At 43.4% G+C, this 17,008-nt stretch overlaps 1 protein-coding gene across 1 annotated transcript; it reads left to right on the top strand.

Moving 5' to 3' along the window:
- Positions 1–4,538: 4,538 nt before the first annotated feature.
- Positions 4,539–16,086, top strand: RHOF (ras homolog family member F, filopodia associated). The gene is made up of 5 exons (XM_082491547.1): positions 4,539–4,742; positions 4,862–4,949; positions 11,885–11,994; positions 12,744–12,878; positions 15,025–16,086. The coding sequence occupies exons 1-5, from the start codon at positions 4,578–4,580 to the stop codon at positions 15,187–15,189; spliced, it is 663 nt and encodes a 220-aa protein (XP_082347673.1). The 5' UTR covers positions 4,539–4,577; the 3' UTR covers positions 15,190–16,086.
- The last annotated feature ends 922 nt before the right edge of the window (positions 16,087–17,008 follow it).

Below are 17,008 nucleotides of genomic sequence, written 5' to 3'. Positions count from 1 at the left end.
AAAAAACAGGCACATGGCAAGGTTTGAATAGATGGTGAATCATGTGGCCCAGGGGATTTTTCGGGGTGGGGGCATGTGTGTAAAATATCAGGCCATGAGGACCAGATGGTAGAGCCCTGCATGTGCAAGAGAACCAGCACGAAACACTACAAAAAATGGATACTGAGAAACAACTGAAAGTCAAGGAGACCAGGAGGTTTGATTTTGAAAAAAAGGTATTTCCAGGGTTGAGGGAGGGTCAGAAGAGTATTGGCGCTGTGAGCAAAAATGCAACTGAAAAAAATGATTTTGTGCAGTTGCTCTGTGAACAAACTGAATTACTTTGAGTATATATGTAGCCTTATTCTTCAGTAAGGGTCTGTGCACATGACAAGCAATTGTTGCCCTTGTGTAACATCTGAAATTTATCAGAAATTCACTCTACTTACATGGTAAGTCCCATTCTTTAGGGTCTGTCTTTCCTATTGTAAACTCTTCAGGGTGTTGTCTCTTGCTGCATATGTACATGCTGTGTAGTTCACTGGGAATTCATCGCTGAAAACACAAATAATTAATATCAGTGGTAATGTTCAAAAATAAATATTTAAAGCTCTGTCTTTTTATGCACATTCTTAACTAAGTTCATTAATATTTCCTTTGACATAAATGGGGCTACTTGTTCTTACTGTTAAGTTTATGTTTAAATCCTTGTGAAGTTGGGGTCTATATTAACAAGAAGAAAATTCTTTAGTGTATTTCAGAAACTTAGTTATAAAGGCATTTAAGAAGAAGAGGTCCCCATTCTTGTCAAGTTTGTATTACCATATAAACTAATAATACGAGTATACAGCAGATGGCGTGCGCTATTACTCCTCTCTGCAATTGTAGCTACAAGGAAGTACCAGTAGGCTGAGACCTTGCTGGTTAGCTAAAATAGTTGTATTTTCTATTAGAAATATTACTGCAAGCCATGCTTCTTAGCCTAAGGGCGTGCACTATGATAGAGCTTAATTGACTGGAAACTTAAAACTTTTACAGTATTCAGAGTTCCTCCTGACAGAAGAACGTAGCTAACCAGAATATTTTGTCAAATCTGTTAGCATATTTACTATTTAAAACACTATTTTGTGAGCAGAAAGATTTACAATTATGCTTCTTTTCCCTCACTTGACTCTCTATAGTCACAAAACTCACGGGCTTTTAATATTATTAAATCTCAGTTTCCTTGACTTCTTCAAGCACATCACAAGGGACAGAGAGAGGTAGCACAAGTGTGTTGCTGTTTTTTCTTTAGGAAGTCAGGCTAAAGATATGCCTTGAGGGTCCTCCATTGTAACAGAACTGTCCAGGAGGTTGCCAGCACTTTTCCCTGGGCTTGGTATTTTGAGAAATGGGAGTATCAACTTATTCCATCACCCTTTATTGTAAAAAAGTCATAGCTTCAATATTAAACCTAATCTGCGAGTCTTTTTTTGGGTGTCCTCATAACTAACCTGAATTACCCATCAATACTATTTGTCGTGGTTTAAGCCCAGCCAGCAATCAGGACCACGCTGCCGCTTGCTCACTCCCCACCCCCCCTACCCCCCAAGTAGGGCAGGGAGAAGAGGGAGAAAAGGAGGGGAAAGGAAAAAACCTCATGGGTTGAGATAAAGACAGTTTAATAGAACAGTAATGGAAGAGGAAAATAATAATAATGATGGTAAAAGGATATACAAAATGAAGTGATACAATACAAGTCGCACTCAGCACCCAGTGATCGGTTGCCCAGCCCATCCCAAGCAGTGATCACGGATCCTTGCCCCCCAGCCAACCGCCATTTATATACTGAGCATAATGTCTATGGTATGGAATATTCCTGTGGCCAGCTTGTCCTGTCTGTGCTCCCTCCCAGCTTCTATGGGAAGCTGAAAATGTCCTTGACTAATGTAAACATTACCTAGCAAAAACTAAAATAATATGTGTTATCAACATTCTTCAACATTCTAAACCCAAAACTAACCCCACAACACAGCAGCTACTAGAAAGAAAATTAACCTAGCTGAAACCAGGACACTATCTAAAGTGTTACAGCATCTTTTAAAAATCATAAACTTCCAGTAGTTTTCCTAGGCAGCACGCTAACTTTCCACTCCTTCCTATTATTTTCCTTGGCAATCATGAAGCGACCAATTGGTAACATGATTGGAACACAGATATTTACCATACTCCATTAAAGTCCTGATTTTGGTACGCTCACTGTAAATCTCTACATGCATATTGACTCTTGAGCTGCAGATGCGCAAACTTTTGGTGAAACAGAACTTGGGCCACAATCAATATACAGGCCAAAACAGCAGTAGCAGAAGGACACTTGCAATTAATAATGATTAGGTTTGAATTTTACTAATAGAGGGTTGAATCTTCTTCCATTTAAATCAGTGGCAGAATTCCATATTAGATTTTGCTTTTTCAGAGTCAGCAAAATAGGCTTAGCATAGGGCTTTATATTCCTAAAGCACTGCATACCTGTTAATTAAAAATAAGTAACTGAGACACTGAAATGCTATATTTCCTCAATACGAAGTTGACTCACTAGAAATAGAACATCCATTACTTAAAAACAGTCTTTGGAGTGTTTACAGTTGCTTTTATAATCTCCTCACTTTATATTGTTTTGTCCCAAATCTAAAGGTGCACAAATCTAAAAAGTTTTCTCAACTATAAAACGTAAAAGGAAACAAAGCTGTGAGAAATTTAAAAATTATTTTGTGAAACTTGAAAAAAAAAAAAAAAGACAAACAACCCAACCTAACAATAACCCACAGAATACTTTTATCCCCCCAAAAAACCTTTTATGGCAATAATCGACTTGGAAAAAAAACCTGAATTACACTACTCAATTACAGGAAGGCTACTAAGTCTACCTGCTGATAATATCATACATACTGTGATGCTGGTTTTGAACCAGGTCCAAATAAATCGTTTTGGGGTAAAACAATTCTTTCCTGCACCGTTCATTCCTGTGCCATACTGGAATGCCCTCGGCCATTAGTCGACAGGAGCTGACGGCTTTTACTGTGTTCCCACTAAGGTATATAAGATTGTGGTTCATAAAGCATCTTTTTGACAGCTTGTGTATGCTAAATGCTTGCATCAGCATTTTCCTCAGTAAAATGGTTAGCTTTAACTAGGTGTGAATTCAGCTGCTTTTTTGTTATTATTATTTGAATTATATGACACTTGGTTGGATATTTACGTGTCCCTCCTTCTCCCTATGGCCAAAATATCCTTTTCTTGCTTTTTGTTTGCCCTCTGCACAAAGCAGGGTTTTCCTTGAAAGAGATGGGGAGTGCAGCGGTGTTTGTGTTCGGTCTGGAAGGCCATCTAGTGACACAACCACGCAGCAGAAAATGCAAAACCCTGATTCAGTTGTGACTTCTTTTTTTTCCTAGTTGAATTAAATGATCTTGCTACACTCAAGCATGCCCTCGGGGGGTTGTTGCTATTCCCACAAGTGGTATTTCAAAAACTTTTAGAGTCAATTTTGATTTCTTAAGAACTAACAGGGTGTATTTTAGATGGAGCACGCTGTTAATCCCTGTGAAGAAAGAAAGACAGTATTTTTGTGCAGAATGGTGGCAGACTGGCACCCAAGCGGGTCTGTCACGAATGCATCGTGATGTGCATATCGTGGCCAAACGTCCCGGGCTGTTGTGATCCCCTGGGCCCACCACGGTACAAACCAACGCCAGGCGGGTGTCTGGGGCTATCCCATATCTACAGTTAAAATGTAAAATTCTGCTTTGTTTTCATCACAGCTCACCTTGGATGGGTGGCACTGGGTGAATAAGCAATGAGCGGAGCAGTCAGTTCGTACTCAAGCGGTAAATACAGTTGGAAACAAGCAGCAAGTCTCCGCCATTCCAAGTGCTAGCAACAAGATGCGTTTTGGGGGGCACTGCACGCTCTCCCCTCGACTGCTGGGACTGGGATACGCTGCTGCAGACATCGAGGTTGGACTGGAAGACATCTCCTCAGCCGCTGGCGACTTGAGGCAAACCAACATGGCGCTGGAGGCCCAAAGGGGTTCCCTGGGGGAATAAATGAGGACTTGGGGGGGGGGGCAGGACGCGGGCACCACAGTTGCTGGACGGGGATGAGTACCCAAGCGTGGGTAATGTGGCGGGAAGCGCAAAGAGGACAGGGCCCAACGGCCCCCGGCAGATGGAGGCCATGGCGGCTCACCAGGAGGACAGGGGTGTGCAGCCCCTGTGGGGTTTGGGGGGAGAAGGCCTGACGGGGTGATGAGGGGGCTCCTGCGGCGCCCACCGGGGCCGGGGTCCCGCGGGTGACCCTGGGCAGCCCGTGAGGAGCCGCTGCTACGGGCGCTGCGCGCCGCTGAGGGGGTTCGGCCCTCCCTGGCGGTCCCGCGGGCTGAGGCCGTGGCGCGGCCCCGGGCGGGGCCCGGAGACACCTGAGGCGGCGGCCCCCGCGGGGCGGCCAATCCCCGGCGGGGCGCGGGCGGCGCTTGTCCGCCCCGGGGCGCCCGGAGGCCGGTGGCGGTGTGGCGGGAGCCGCGTCCCGGCGGCGCTGCGCCCTGCCCCGGGCCCCGCTCCATGGAGGCGGCCAACGGGACCCTACCCGAGGGCGCGGCGGGGGGTTCCCGCGGCGGCGCGGCCGCCCCCTCGGGCAAGAAGGAGGTAAAAGTCGTGATCGTGGGGGACGGCGGCTGCGGGAAGACGTCGCTGCTGATGGTATACGCCAAGGGCGCCTTCCCTGAGGTGAGCGGGCTGTGCCGCCGCCGGGCCGGGGCAGCCAGAGGGGCTGAGGGGACCGCCCGGTGGGGGCGGCGGTGACGGGCTGCCCGTCCCCGGTACAACCGCTTCTCCTCCCTTTGCAGCAGTACGCGCCGTCCGTCTTCGAGAAGTATACGACCAGCGTTACGGTGGGCAAAAAGGAGGTCACCCTCAATTTGTACGATACCGCAGGTAAGTGTTTTTTTTTGGGGGGGGGGGGGGGGCGGTATTTTTGAGGTCGTGCTCTCCATGTCCCCAGGGCCGGCGGAGGCCGTCAGTGCGCGGCCTGGGACAGGGCCGCACTGGGGCACCGGCCTGGGACGGGGCCCAAACCCAGCCCCGAGGTTTTTCGTAATTTCAGGCAAATACGCAGAAACTTTCTTTACCGGTGTAAAGCGCTGCTCCTGTGAACGTGCCCGTATTTCCCTTCCAGCAGCTTTTGCTGTGTCAACTTAAACCAGGCTGATACTTGAAGCCTATAAGCTGGACATATTTTAAAACTGCTTTTCCGCTAGCATGCTTTTAGTGTGATACCGCAGTTAAGACTGCTAGAGATTAAAGTACAAGCAAAACAACAACCGCTACCTGTTCCATGCATAAATGTGCCCTCCAGAAAAAAAAAAAAGTGTCACTCATCTAATGGCAATTCCAGCTATGGACTCGTTCATTATCTTAACAACCCGGTTTATTAAGAAAAATCACATCAAATAGCAAACATATCTGAAGGTATTAAAACCCAGTTCCCAGATGCAGAGCATAATACAATCAACCAGGAAAATATTTTAATCTCCTGCCATGTGTGATTGAATAGTGAAGGAGAAAAAGGCTGGTTTGTGTTCAAAATAAAAAGGCTGTAGTAGTAAAAGCTGTTTGAAAATGCTGGTAGTTTGTTCGGGTTCATTTTGGGAACTTGTGAAATGGTTTGTGTTCATTCAAAGTTCCTAGACTCTGTTATCCAGCTGCATTCCCAAATGAACCCTAAAATTGACACATGCTCCGTTTCAGCTCAGTGTAAATCATCTGGTTCAGTTCAAGCCTGTGGAGTTGTTCCAAATTTACACCAAGACAAATAAGAACTGAATGCAGTTCATATTAATTTTTAATAGTAGTAAAACACACCACCTTGCATACCATGCACGATATCTGAATAGATGATTTTAAATGTTTTTAATCTAAAAGTGAATTTTATTGCTGATCTTTACTGCAGTATAGTAAGATAACTGAGCACCCAATTTGCCAATATATCATCTCGTGTCAATGTTACTGTTCTTGAATCCAGTGATTTAGATAACGTAGCTTCTACAGAATGACAAGGCTCTTGTGTTTAAGTTTTAAAGAAAGGGGCTGAAATCTAGTGTGAAAGAGGGATTTCCTTAATATAGTGTGTTGGCACACAGAACTTGCCACAGTGAACTTGTCGAGTTTTTATGTTTGTTCGCTGTCAACATGGAATTTTTGCCTGTCACACAGTTCTTGATACCTGGCTGGCTCATTTAAAATCAAGCTGCAGCTGCCAACATTTGCCTTTAGAGTCTCTTCCAGGCTTTAAGGAACATGGGCTGGATCCAGAAACAGCGGTAGGTAGGGCAAGTTCAGTATTGCAGCACTAAACTATCGCAAGCCTGACACAAGTGCCCAGCTCCTTGCATCGTGCAGGGAGTTCAGCTCTGTGCAAGACCTACAGCCACCAGCAGCCCGGAGAATGCTCAGTGAACCTGGTGCTGGTAGCTTGTCTTACCCCGTTTCCTTGTTCAGGCATGTAACTTTAGCAGAAAGTATCTACTCTTCCACATTTAGTTCACAGCTATAAATACTGCCTTGGACTGCCCCATTGAAGAACAGAGCGGGGCGTATTTTGTGTCTCATAAGACACTTTGGGGAGTGGAGATGCCATTGTTGCCGAGTTGTCAGAGCTGTTTGCCATGAAAATGCAATTGCTTTCCATCTCTCATCTGGAAACCTTGAAACCCAACATGTTTCATCTCCCACAACAGTGTGTGGTCACCGGGCTGCAAGTTGCTGGAGGATGCTGACGCTTGTCTCCTCCCTTCCTGTTAAATTTCTTTTGCTTTGCTTGAGACACATCAAGATTATCAGGTGCAAAGAAAGGGGGGACTTTGCCACCTTGGGTAAGGCATTTGCTGGAGAGGGGGAAAGACGAGTTTTGGTACTGTTTCAAAGCTGCTTACATAGTTTTATGTTATAGATCTGTGTCATACTCTGTAATTCAAGCAGCTTTTCATCCTCTTTCTAAAGCTGAAAGTTATGTTAGAGGAAGAACTCACTTGAGCACACATTTTAATCCCATCCTGTTTTTAATAATACGACAGTGATGTTGAGTTCCTTAAGGGTCAGACTGGCACCAAGACTTGTGTCCTGTCCTCTAAGTTCAAATAGTGCAGTAAGAGAAGAGCAAGGGGAGTGTCCAGTTCAGGAGGGAAGAGAGCTTCTGTCCCTCTGCCATGCCGATGCAGCAGGTGAGGTACAATTTTGGAATCGGTGTTTCACTATGTTAATTTGCTTCTGTTGTATCGTGCAGCAGCAGCTGATTAAATTCCTCTCTCCGCTGGGTGATGATGGTCTGGGGTGAGTGTACAACAGCAGTTGCAGCTTAAAGAGGAGTATAAACATACACCTTATTACTGGAAGTATACTGGTTTAACAGTGCAGCATATTAGCCGTATTTTATAAATCATCTTCTGACTTAATGAACTGCTTAAGTTGGTCTTGCTGTTCTCTAAAATCCTAAGACAGCTTTATGCTTGTCTTTTGCTTCTCAGTCTGAAACGCTCTCAAATCATGCAGATTATCATAAAATCATTTAAATGGGATCAAAAGGATGTAAAAACATTTCTGGGGTGAAGGACTTCAGATAAGTGCCCTGTAGCAGCGTAGGGAAGAAGGCAAAGCTGTTCTTCTAAAAAGTGCCACTGCATCTTCGTGATGCACCCGCTGTAGAAAGGACTTCAGCATTTTTAGGATCTTGCTAAGAGTAACACTAAAGAGCTGCATGTCATGGGAAGGTAAAGAACAGGTTCAGCTCTGTGGGCTGTTTAAAGTCAGAAGGATTCTTTGTATTGTCAAGTCCTGTGCAGCTTGAGACTTTGAGCTTGTTTTACTTATTGAAGGAGGACACAAAGTGCTTAAGAATCCGCCATTTCAAGCTACAAAAGGTATTTTTTTTTCTTGACAAGAATTTTGGTAACAAATGAGTTAATGAGTTAGTCTAAAATATGCTAGAATTACATTTTTTTTGGTGAGACTTTTGTACTCTGCTACTCTGTCTTCCGCATCAGAGACACCTCTTGCTGTTGCAGGAAGTTGGTGGTATACATACGCAATGCGTAAAGGCTTTGTAATATCGCTTGTCTTGTCTGCAAACAGGCTTTGCAGCTGCTTATTCAATTAAAAGTTTCCATTTCTTGCTGTGCTTGGTAGAGGAAAAGGCATTAAGAGGTAATTAATGTTTTACATACTCAGGGAGCGGTGTTGATGCTTTAGCTGCAGCTAAAGGTTCGATTTCTGTTGCTGTTGGGTGCAGGGCTTTCTCAGACCCAAGAAGAGAGCTGTGCTGAGCTGGGGAAGGCTGGGGAGGAAGCAATGCCTCATCATTGTGGGTGCTTGCTCTGACTGGCAGGAAGCACAGGCGAAGCCTCCAGTGGGGTTTTTCAGGTCTGAAATGACAGATGCACAGCAGTCAGGCCTTAAGAGAAATTTTAAAAGCTGGTATGTGCAAGGATAATTTTTCATAACTTGAAAGGGAGGGAGTGCCTGAGGAAGACAAAAACCTTACAACTTCTTAATTGAAGTGTGCTTCCCCCCCAAGTGTCCTCACCTACTGGTTTTATTGCTAACAAGAATGTCTGTTTCCTAATTTTTTTTAAACTGACTAGTGGCAAAAACATAGCTGGTAAGCTAATAACCATGGTATTCCCGTGGAACCCGCAGAGTAACAAATCAAAGAGAATTGGGTGCCTTTCTGTGTGCCTGTGAGGGTTCGCCATCGCAGGGTTCCATGTCGATCGTAAACCACGAGCGTGGAGTATTACAGGCAACACGTGGCCGTATGTAGGAAGTGGTTGACTGGTCTGGAACCAGTGGCAGGATATTACATTCTTCCTTATCCGCTGGCAGTTGGTGGTGATGAACAGCACTGCTGTACCTTAGGACAGCAAGTACCAGTAGACTCCTCGGCTGGCAAGTCTTGACTCTATCGTTTACCCTCTCCTGCCAATGGCAATGGATGCTGAACTCATTTACGGGCTGAGCAACAGTCAATCTTGCACATCTCTGGTGATGAATTGGTGAAGGGGTGAGGGAGAGCAGACAGAGGTGAACATGAGACCAAGACCTGTGGTTTCACTTCTTCCCCTGTTCACCCTCAACCATCACCTGAGGCCCCACCCCCTCGTAGGGCCTGTCTACAGAGACGTGGGTTGTGCAGCATGTCAGAGGGATGCAGGAGTGCGATCTTTGCAAAGAATTAGGAAATTTTAGGTGAATTCAGCTGGATGGAGTTTTTTCTTTAAAAACAACAAACAGGGTCTCTGATGCTACAATGAAGTGAGGAAGGCAGAGGAGAGTCACAGATATGCTCAAACATAGGCATATATTTGACCAATTCTTCCACAGCATGATTTTTGTTAATTGGGAAAGAAAACAGCTGTGCTTGAGGAACCACACTTGCAGGCTTCGCATATACATTCGGTTACTGCTTAGGTTCAGCCCTGTTCCTTCATTTTAAAACTCTTCTACTAGAAGACCTAAATCTGTGCCAAATTAGCTCTGACCACAGACTGAGCAGCTTTACAGAGAAAAAGTCTCCCAGGCCCTTTCTTGCATTTTCATCAGCAGCACTTAAGGACAGGGGGTGAAAGGGATTGTTTTCAGTGAGAGGGATATCAACATTTAGACACAGCTTGATCTGGGTCTGTTACATCCTCAGCAACTGAAGAACTGCATCTGAGCTCTTAAAGAATAGCTTCCTCTCCTTCCAAGTGAGAGCTGCAATCATCCGACCATAATACAAGTTAAGCAATTACCATCTAACCTTCCCCCTGTGGTCTCTGCATTATACCTTGTTCTGTGCTCTGTATTTGAAATTCCAAATACGTGTGGAACTGCATTTTACACAGCAGCATTTTCTCATGCATTTATTTTCTCGGTTTGCTTAAAAAAACCATAACTGCACAGCTGGTTTTGAAGGTGAAGGTGCAGTTCACTGGGATGAACAGTATCTATAGTTTTTGACTTGCAATACAGCATATTTGTGTCACATCATTGAAGACACCTCTTCTATTATTCCATCCAGGAGAGTATGGTTTTAGCTGTACGTTCTGATTTCAGGCAAACTAATGCGTTTCTTCCAAGGGCACAGTCCTGTCTGCCTCACAAATTGCCAGCAGTAACTTGGAGGACCTTTTGATTTTCACAAGCTACGTTAGTAGAGGCTCAGAGGCATGAACTTGAACAGGGAGAGTTACAGCACATAACATGAGAGAAAGTTAGAAGGGAAAAAAAAAATGTTTGGCACCAGATGTGGTTAATGCACTTAGGTGATTATCTCAACAACAAAATGGTAAATCGGTTGCAAACAAGTAGGTGGATTTGGGAGAATAAGAAGGGCTAAGCAGCACAGTCTTTGCTCTGAATGTTTATACAACATGCATAATTTTGTCAATGGTCTATTATTTCTGGATTAAACATTGAGGGATCAATCCTTCTTTGTTCTGCACCTCACCCACGGAGCATGCTGCTCTTGCAGGAGCTCAAATACAGTGGTCCAAACCTAAGAATCCCATTTTACAAACATCTCGGGCAAACCAAGTAATGGCTTATCCAGTAGGGATTGCCTCGTATTAACCTGTCTCTCAATCCATCATTTAAATTAAGGAGGGGGGTAAAGTACTGTAGAATTATTTGCCTTCTGGTATCTGCAGTTCTTCAGATTGCAGCCGGAGACAAGCACGTTGTCTAGAGTGATGTACCTGGGAACTGAGCCGGGTGCCAGGGCAGGTAGTTGGTATAAAGTTGGGGCACACCAAAATTTTCAGCATCTGATGTGTAGCTGCCCTGTAGGGCAGTTTCTGGGCTGTGTGTACGTTGCTAGATTGTGGGAAGTAGTGGCATTCCCAGTTCTTGTTTTGGAAATTTGGTGCATCACAGAGACATACCCGGTTCCAGGGGCAGCATTCAGGTAGCAAATAGATCTTCTACAGACTGCTAAAAATCACAGTTTTTTCCTTATAAAGTCTCAAAAAAATCTCAAAAAGATTGTTTTTTTTTTCCTAAGCTGCCAACTATGCCTGGCAATTACTGCTCTCTTGAACTTAATCTCTCAAAGCCAGACACCTTCAGACCCCAGCACGGTGATTACTGCTAAGTCGTACGTACAGCAAGGGGAAGAGAACAGGTCTGAAGCAAATTAGCTGCTTCTTGTCAGATCACATGCTAGAATATCCCTAATCAGAAGTATGGCAAAGCCCCTGCTTTTCCAGAATTCAGCAGCATCCCTAAGATCTGCTGTGTAGTCCTGCTTCAGAGACCAGTTAAGCCTGGCTCATGTTGCAGCGTGTCTTGTAAAATCACCTGCATGCTGGTATAGTCAGCAGCGGTGCTGGAGGCACAGCGTGCTAATCACTGCTTCCTCTCAGCTCACTGGGCTGGAAAAAAGCAAGTTTACCACTTAAGATTTTTACTTCAGCATTCACATCTAACAAATACAGCGCACAGAATCGCATGTGCAAATGTATTTGGGAGAATGGAGGCACTGCCAAATTGTAAATGTTTTAATCGATAACTATCAAATTTCTCTTGCTGATTTTGCTTGTAAGCAGCAACTTGGCAATCAGCGATTAGAACTGCTTCTAAGTACTTAGCAGTTGGACAAAGCAGGCTTTTTATTAAAACTTACCAAGGACATGTTTTATATTCTAAAGCATGAATTTTGACAGTGAAGAGGAATCTCCTGCATTTAAGGGAAGGAATTTTACAAGTATAGAAAACTTGCAGTCTATGCAATTATAGTACCGTTGCTCTTGATCTCAAGTATGTATCTTTACATATTCCCATCATACTGCTTGTTAAAGACAAAGATTTCTTTTACCAAAAGATTTTCTGTCTTTCAGGGCAGGAGGACTACGATCGGCTACGACCGCTTTCTTACCAGAACACAAACGTCGTGTTAATTTGTTACGATGTCATGAACCCCACGAGCTATGATAACGTAGCAGCTAAGGTAAGAGGCTTTTGTAATTGCTTCAACCTTTTAAATGAATTAGATATGCCTGATATGTGACAAGATGTCAGATTAAAAAAGCTGATGCTTTTAGTGTCCTGTACCCTGGGCATGTAGACGCGCAGATCACTCATCATGCACTGAGCTGCAGGTCACGGACCTTAGACCTGGAGCTCACCTCTCCACCACTCTGAAGTGCTCAGAACTGGGGTTGACTTCGCAGTGCACTAAAAACATCAAACACCAGTGATGAAATCACTGCTTTATCTGTAGCGATGTCACACAACCAGCATTGCACACAAGCATTTGGTCTACTTCCATCACATGCGTATTTAAACTACAGGGGAGAGAGGTAAACAACCCCTTGTCTGTACTAGGATTTCTGTAATGCTCGAAAGTAGAAGTTAGCATTCCTGTACCAGCAAAACAAAGCAAGACTCAGTCCAGATTCTGCTCTTAAATACAACTTTAGAGGAGCTCTTCTGAATTGAAACAGATGTTAAATAAGTGCTTTGGCATAGCAACAGATGCCACCTGTGTTTTTATGAAGCAACTGACTTTGGGTAGGGCTTTTAGATGTTTCTGTAATGTAAATAGTGCACGTTGGGCCCCTGCCGCTAGATTAACAGCTTTCAAAACTCAAATTGCAGCATATATTAAATGCTGGTTCTGATATGTGGCTTTATTGCTTCGATTTCAGAAGGGGGAAAAAAAAGCCAGATGTAAAAGTTTTGTTTTTCTACCATCAGTGGTATCCTGAAGTGAATCACTTCTGCCGAGGTGTCCCACTGGTACTGATCGGCTGCAAGACAGACCTTCGGAAAGACAAAGAACAGTTGCGCAAGCTCAGAGCTTCTAAGCAGGAACCCATTACTTACAACCAGGTAAATAGAAGTGCATTTAAAGTGCTATCCTCTTTGCAAGAGATAAAGCACACTTGCTTCAGTGGCATTGTTCCTCACAAGTACAATCACAGATACTCCAAAATTAGGTGATCGCAGCATCCAGATAAAGAAATTCTTGATGGTCAGCACTAACAGGGGTTTCTGTAAGTCCGTTTTGGAAGTGGCCAAATCATCACCCATTTTTAGTACCCAAATAAAGAGAAATTTGAAGAGCATTTTGCATATCTGAAAGGACACCACTAGCTACGCCTTCTAGGCTCATTACATCTCATTCTTGTTTCCTTTCACAGCTGGGTTATTCCTATTACAAATTTGTGAGCCTCGACAAGTTTGTTGGACTCCCTTCATAATTTTTATTAGGATACATTGCTTTCATCACAGGTACTTCGGTCAGGATTGTGAGAAAAACAGGAGATGCTAGGATGCACATTACAGAATTAAAAATACTGACTGTTCTGGAAAAAAAAATGGATTTTGCAAACCTTGTTTGAAAATAAATCCTTTCAAGGACAATAGCAAAAACATCTGCAAGGCTTCTCTAATGTAAGAGACTTTTCTTTGAAGTCTCTAAAGTAATCTAAAAAAACCCCCTACATATTATGAAATGTTTTCAATTTAAGTTATAAAAAGCAGTGAGACTTACAACTAGAGTTACAAGACTGGCATAGCTGTCCTAGGTACAGGGGAACCAGTCAGTGGTGGAACAGGTTGGCCCAAGTCACACCAGACCTTTCTGCTCCGGTCTCCCATATTTTTTTTAAACTACAGAGCCATCCTTCTCCTCTCATCTCAGAGCAAGAGCAGCAGCTTTCAAACTATTTGAGGCACAAATCCAGAGAACAAGTTTAAGTGCACTAAGACCTTGAACAAATCGCTTCTTTTACTAAACAGCATGGAAAAAAACCTGCAACTGCATCACCACTAAACCACGCTGGGGCTTTTAGCTTGTGCGCAAGATGAGATGCCCGACCTGTTGCTTTGTGAACAACTACACGTTGTCCCTCATTTGCATTAATATCTCCCTTCATCACCCTCACACATGAGGCTCAGGGCAAGAAACAGACACTTTCGGCAAGTCTGCTGAGGCTTCATGCAATTAAATTCCAGGGCCTACACGATGCACAAACTTCGTCTCCTATGTGGGCCTTCCCACTTGGTTTTTCTCCCCTTAAATATACACTACCTCAATCTTTTACAGCTGATGGCACCTCGAGTTTCGCAACACGATGCTTCTGATGCCAGGCACAGAGGAGCTGAACAATATCAGCCAGCACTGCAGCTTGCAGACAACTGAAAGGAGGCAAACTTAGCTTAAATATGCTGAAGAAAAATCCCCCTATAGAAGCCCGAGTGTTCAAATGACCCCACTCCCAGGGCTTTATAATGAATAAATGCAGAGTTTGTGAGCTGTGGGCTGCAGACCTGGAGTTCACACCCTAAGGCTCACAAGCATTCAAAACCGGGGGCTGACTCTGCAAAACCAATGAAAAGATCACAAGCAAAGTAAGAAATCACTGTTTTCTCTGTAGTGATTTCGCGCAACCAGGATTACATGCAAATGTTTTAGATTCCAGTCTGTTCCCATTGCATGTGTTTGGGTGAAGTTGGGAAACGCAGGCACCCATTTGTGTATATGAGGATTTTGGCAAAAGTCAGGGTTCCTGCGTGTGTACCAGCAAAACAAAGCAAGACATTGGTCCGGATGCTGCTCTTCCATGTGACATTTATTACTAAAGGTGACATCACATAATAGTTAAGGTCAGGCCTGAAAAAAATACTGCTGCGTAGGCATCTTATCCTCACTTAAGTATCTACCTCAGCATTTCTTCTAAACAAAATTAATATTGAAAATATTTTTACACTATCAGCAGTCTGCATCTTCAAGTCTCTAATGCACTGAACTGTTAGGCCGGGCTCTAGATCAACATAGGGGAAACAAAACTAGTTTATTTAACAGTGCCTCAGTTTATTACCAATGCTGCTTATACTCTAGGACTATACTTGAAGCCAGCTTTTCTTCCTGACCTCATGATATGAAGATGCACAAAATAATTCCCTTTCCCATCTCACTTTCCTTCTCTCCTACATCAGGTTTACATCTTTTCTTACCTTTTGTTCTTTCCAGGGTGAAGCAGCTTGTCAGCAGATTAATGCAGAAGTTTATCTGGAGTGCTCAGCAAAATGTCGTGAAAACATAGAAAATGTTTTTAAAGAAGCAACAACCATTGCACTAAATGCCATGAAAAAAGCCAAGCGCCAAAGGAAACGGACAGTGTGCTCAGTGTTATGATCTGGACTGCAAGAGAGCACCGACTGCACAAGAGCAAAGCGATTCAGATTTTAAAACCAGTTTAACTTTAAAGGCCCTTTTTTTTCATTACATGTTTGTATTCCTTGAACAATTTATATTTTAAAATTGTAATTATTTTTAGTATTTTTGCACTGTTGTTGCACTGCTGTCACTAAGTTTTCAAAGCTCTTTATTGATGTTAACCGATGCTGCATTACTTTGTCCATCTGGCTTTTGCTCCTCACTGCAAACAACCACCAGTCAGGTCTTGGACTCACTAAATTGCAATGAACGGTGACTGCTACTATATGACTTCATTAGTGGTTTTTTTTTTTTTCCTCTGCAGAATAATTGTGGCACGTTATAGCAACAATTTCATTTTCAAGGAGAAAAGCTGAAAAGCCACATCTTTTAGACAAAGAAATGTTAGAGCAGCTTATAAGGCACCCTTGAAGAGACAGAAGTGAAGTTCTGTCTTAACGTTTTCAAATTAACTTACTTGGTGGCAATGGTGTGAGTTAGCCTCAAGCTGCCCCCAGAGCATACAGACGGAGCATCCACTACTTCCCCTGTAGTACTGGGCCAGTTTGGCGGAGCTACACCTGTAGAGGCCTCTTTGCAAGACCTGCTGCTGTAATAGAAAGGGGTATTTGTCAATGGAAATGCATCGGGTGCTCCAATTCAGAAGTGGAATATCGTGGAAAATATTTACAGCGCTCAGAAGTACTCCAAGCAGCTACTGTGTGTAACAAAGTCAGTTTTACCATAAACTTCTACAGCTTATTTAATACATGACAGATGGAAATATTGTTGCACGCTAGGGGAAATACTAAACTCGTATTCATTAACTGATGAAACGGTCTCTACTGTTATAAATTAAAATTTTCCCTTTTGTCATGAAGGCTTAGTTGTCTGTTTAAGGAGGAGGGATGCTCCGGGACTGCACAACTTAGTACATGTCCCTCAAATCTCCTAACGCTTTTGCACACCCCATGCAGTGAGATCTCAGATTTCAGAAGCAATCACTAGTTTGTTGCCATCCTATAAACCAAACACTTGAGGGGGAAAAAGGTTTTTGCAGTACAGGTGTTCCTGAAAGCTTTCTGTATAAGGCAAACTACAGCCCATCCTAAAGGAGAATACATAGGACTTGTGTAACGGTAACAAGACACAACCTTTTGCCAAAAAGTTAAGGCGGTGCATGCCAATAGTCTGCTATTGGACAAATGCTTACACATAGAGCCTGATAACTATACATCATACAGAGTTCATGCAACTTTATCCTCTGCTAGTTACATGATCAGCTGGTAAAATACTGTTTTTGAGCGAGGCATCATTATTATTTTACATGCAGAGTAAAGAGATTTTGATCCTTGAAATCTTACTTTGTTTTTTTCTTCCCCCAAGTTTTGATTTCATTAAGGTTTGTGAATCCCTATAAGCTTAAAATAGAAATTTTTTTTAAAATTGCAAGCTTGTACACATCTTTGAGTATAGAAAAATCTCAAAGAATTGTGCAGCCCTTTCACCATGAGAAGCCACTTGTCAGTAAAAGACACACAACCACCCATCACCTCACCCACTATGAAACTGAAACAGCGACATGCAGGAAGTTACCACGTTTACCCTCAGCTCCACGGCAGGAATCTCTCTGGCTTTTTTTAATCAGAGTTTCTCATGCTGCAGAACTTGAGTTACTCACCGCACGCAGAGCTCCCCACCCCTGGAGAACCAGATCCACTGCTCAGATCCAGCAGGTTCTAGCATCGCTCTCAAAATAAAACAATTCACATTTGGAGAGTTCAAAGGATTAAAAAAA

This window comes from Vanellus vanellus (genome assembly GCF_965231255.1).
Source record: "Vanellus vanellus genome assembly, chromosome: 16".
In the NCBI taxonomy this organism is placed as follows: Eukaryota; Metazoa; Chordata; class Aves; order Charadriiformes; family Charadriidae; genus Vanellus; species Vanellus vanellus.
The sequence above is the reverse complement of the archived record's forward strand: the minus strand, read 5'-3'. Positions and strand labels throughout refer to the sequence as shown.

What these genes read in the sequence shown, in the direction of transcription:
- RHOF (XM_082491547.1), top strand. Translation starts at nt 4,578, where the DNA reads ATGGAGGCGGCCAACGGGACCCTACCCGAGGGCGCGGCGGGGGGTTCC. An exon ending in CCAAGGGCGCCTTCCCTGAG is followed by an intron (nt 4,743 to 4,861) that starts GTGAGCGGGCTG and finishes CTCCCTTTGCAG; the next exon opens with CAGTACGCGCCGTCCGTCTT. An exon ending in AACCCATTACTTACAACCAG is followed by an intron (nt 12,879 to 15,024) that starts GTAAATAGAAGT and finishes TGTTCTTTCCAG; the next exon opens with GGTGAAGCAGCTTGTCAGCA.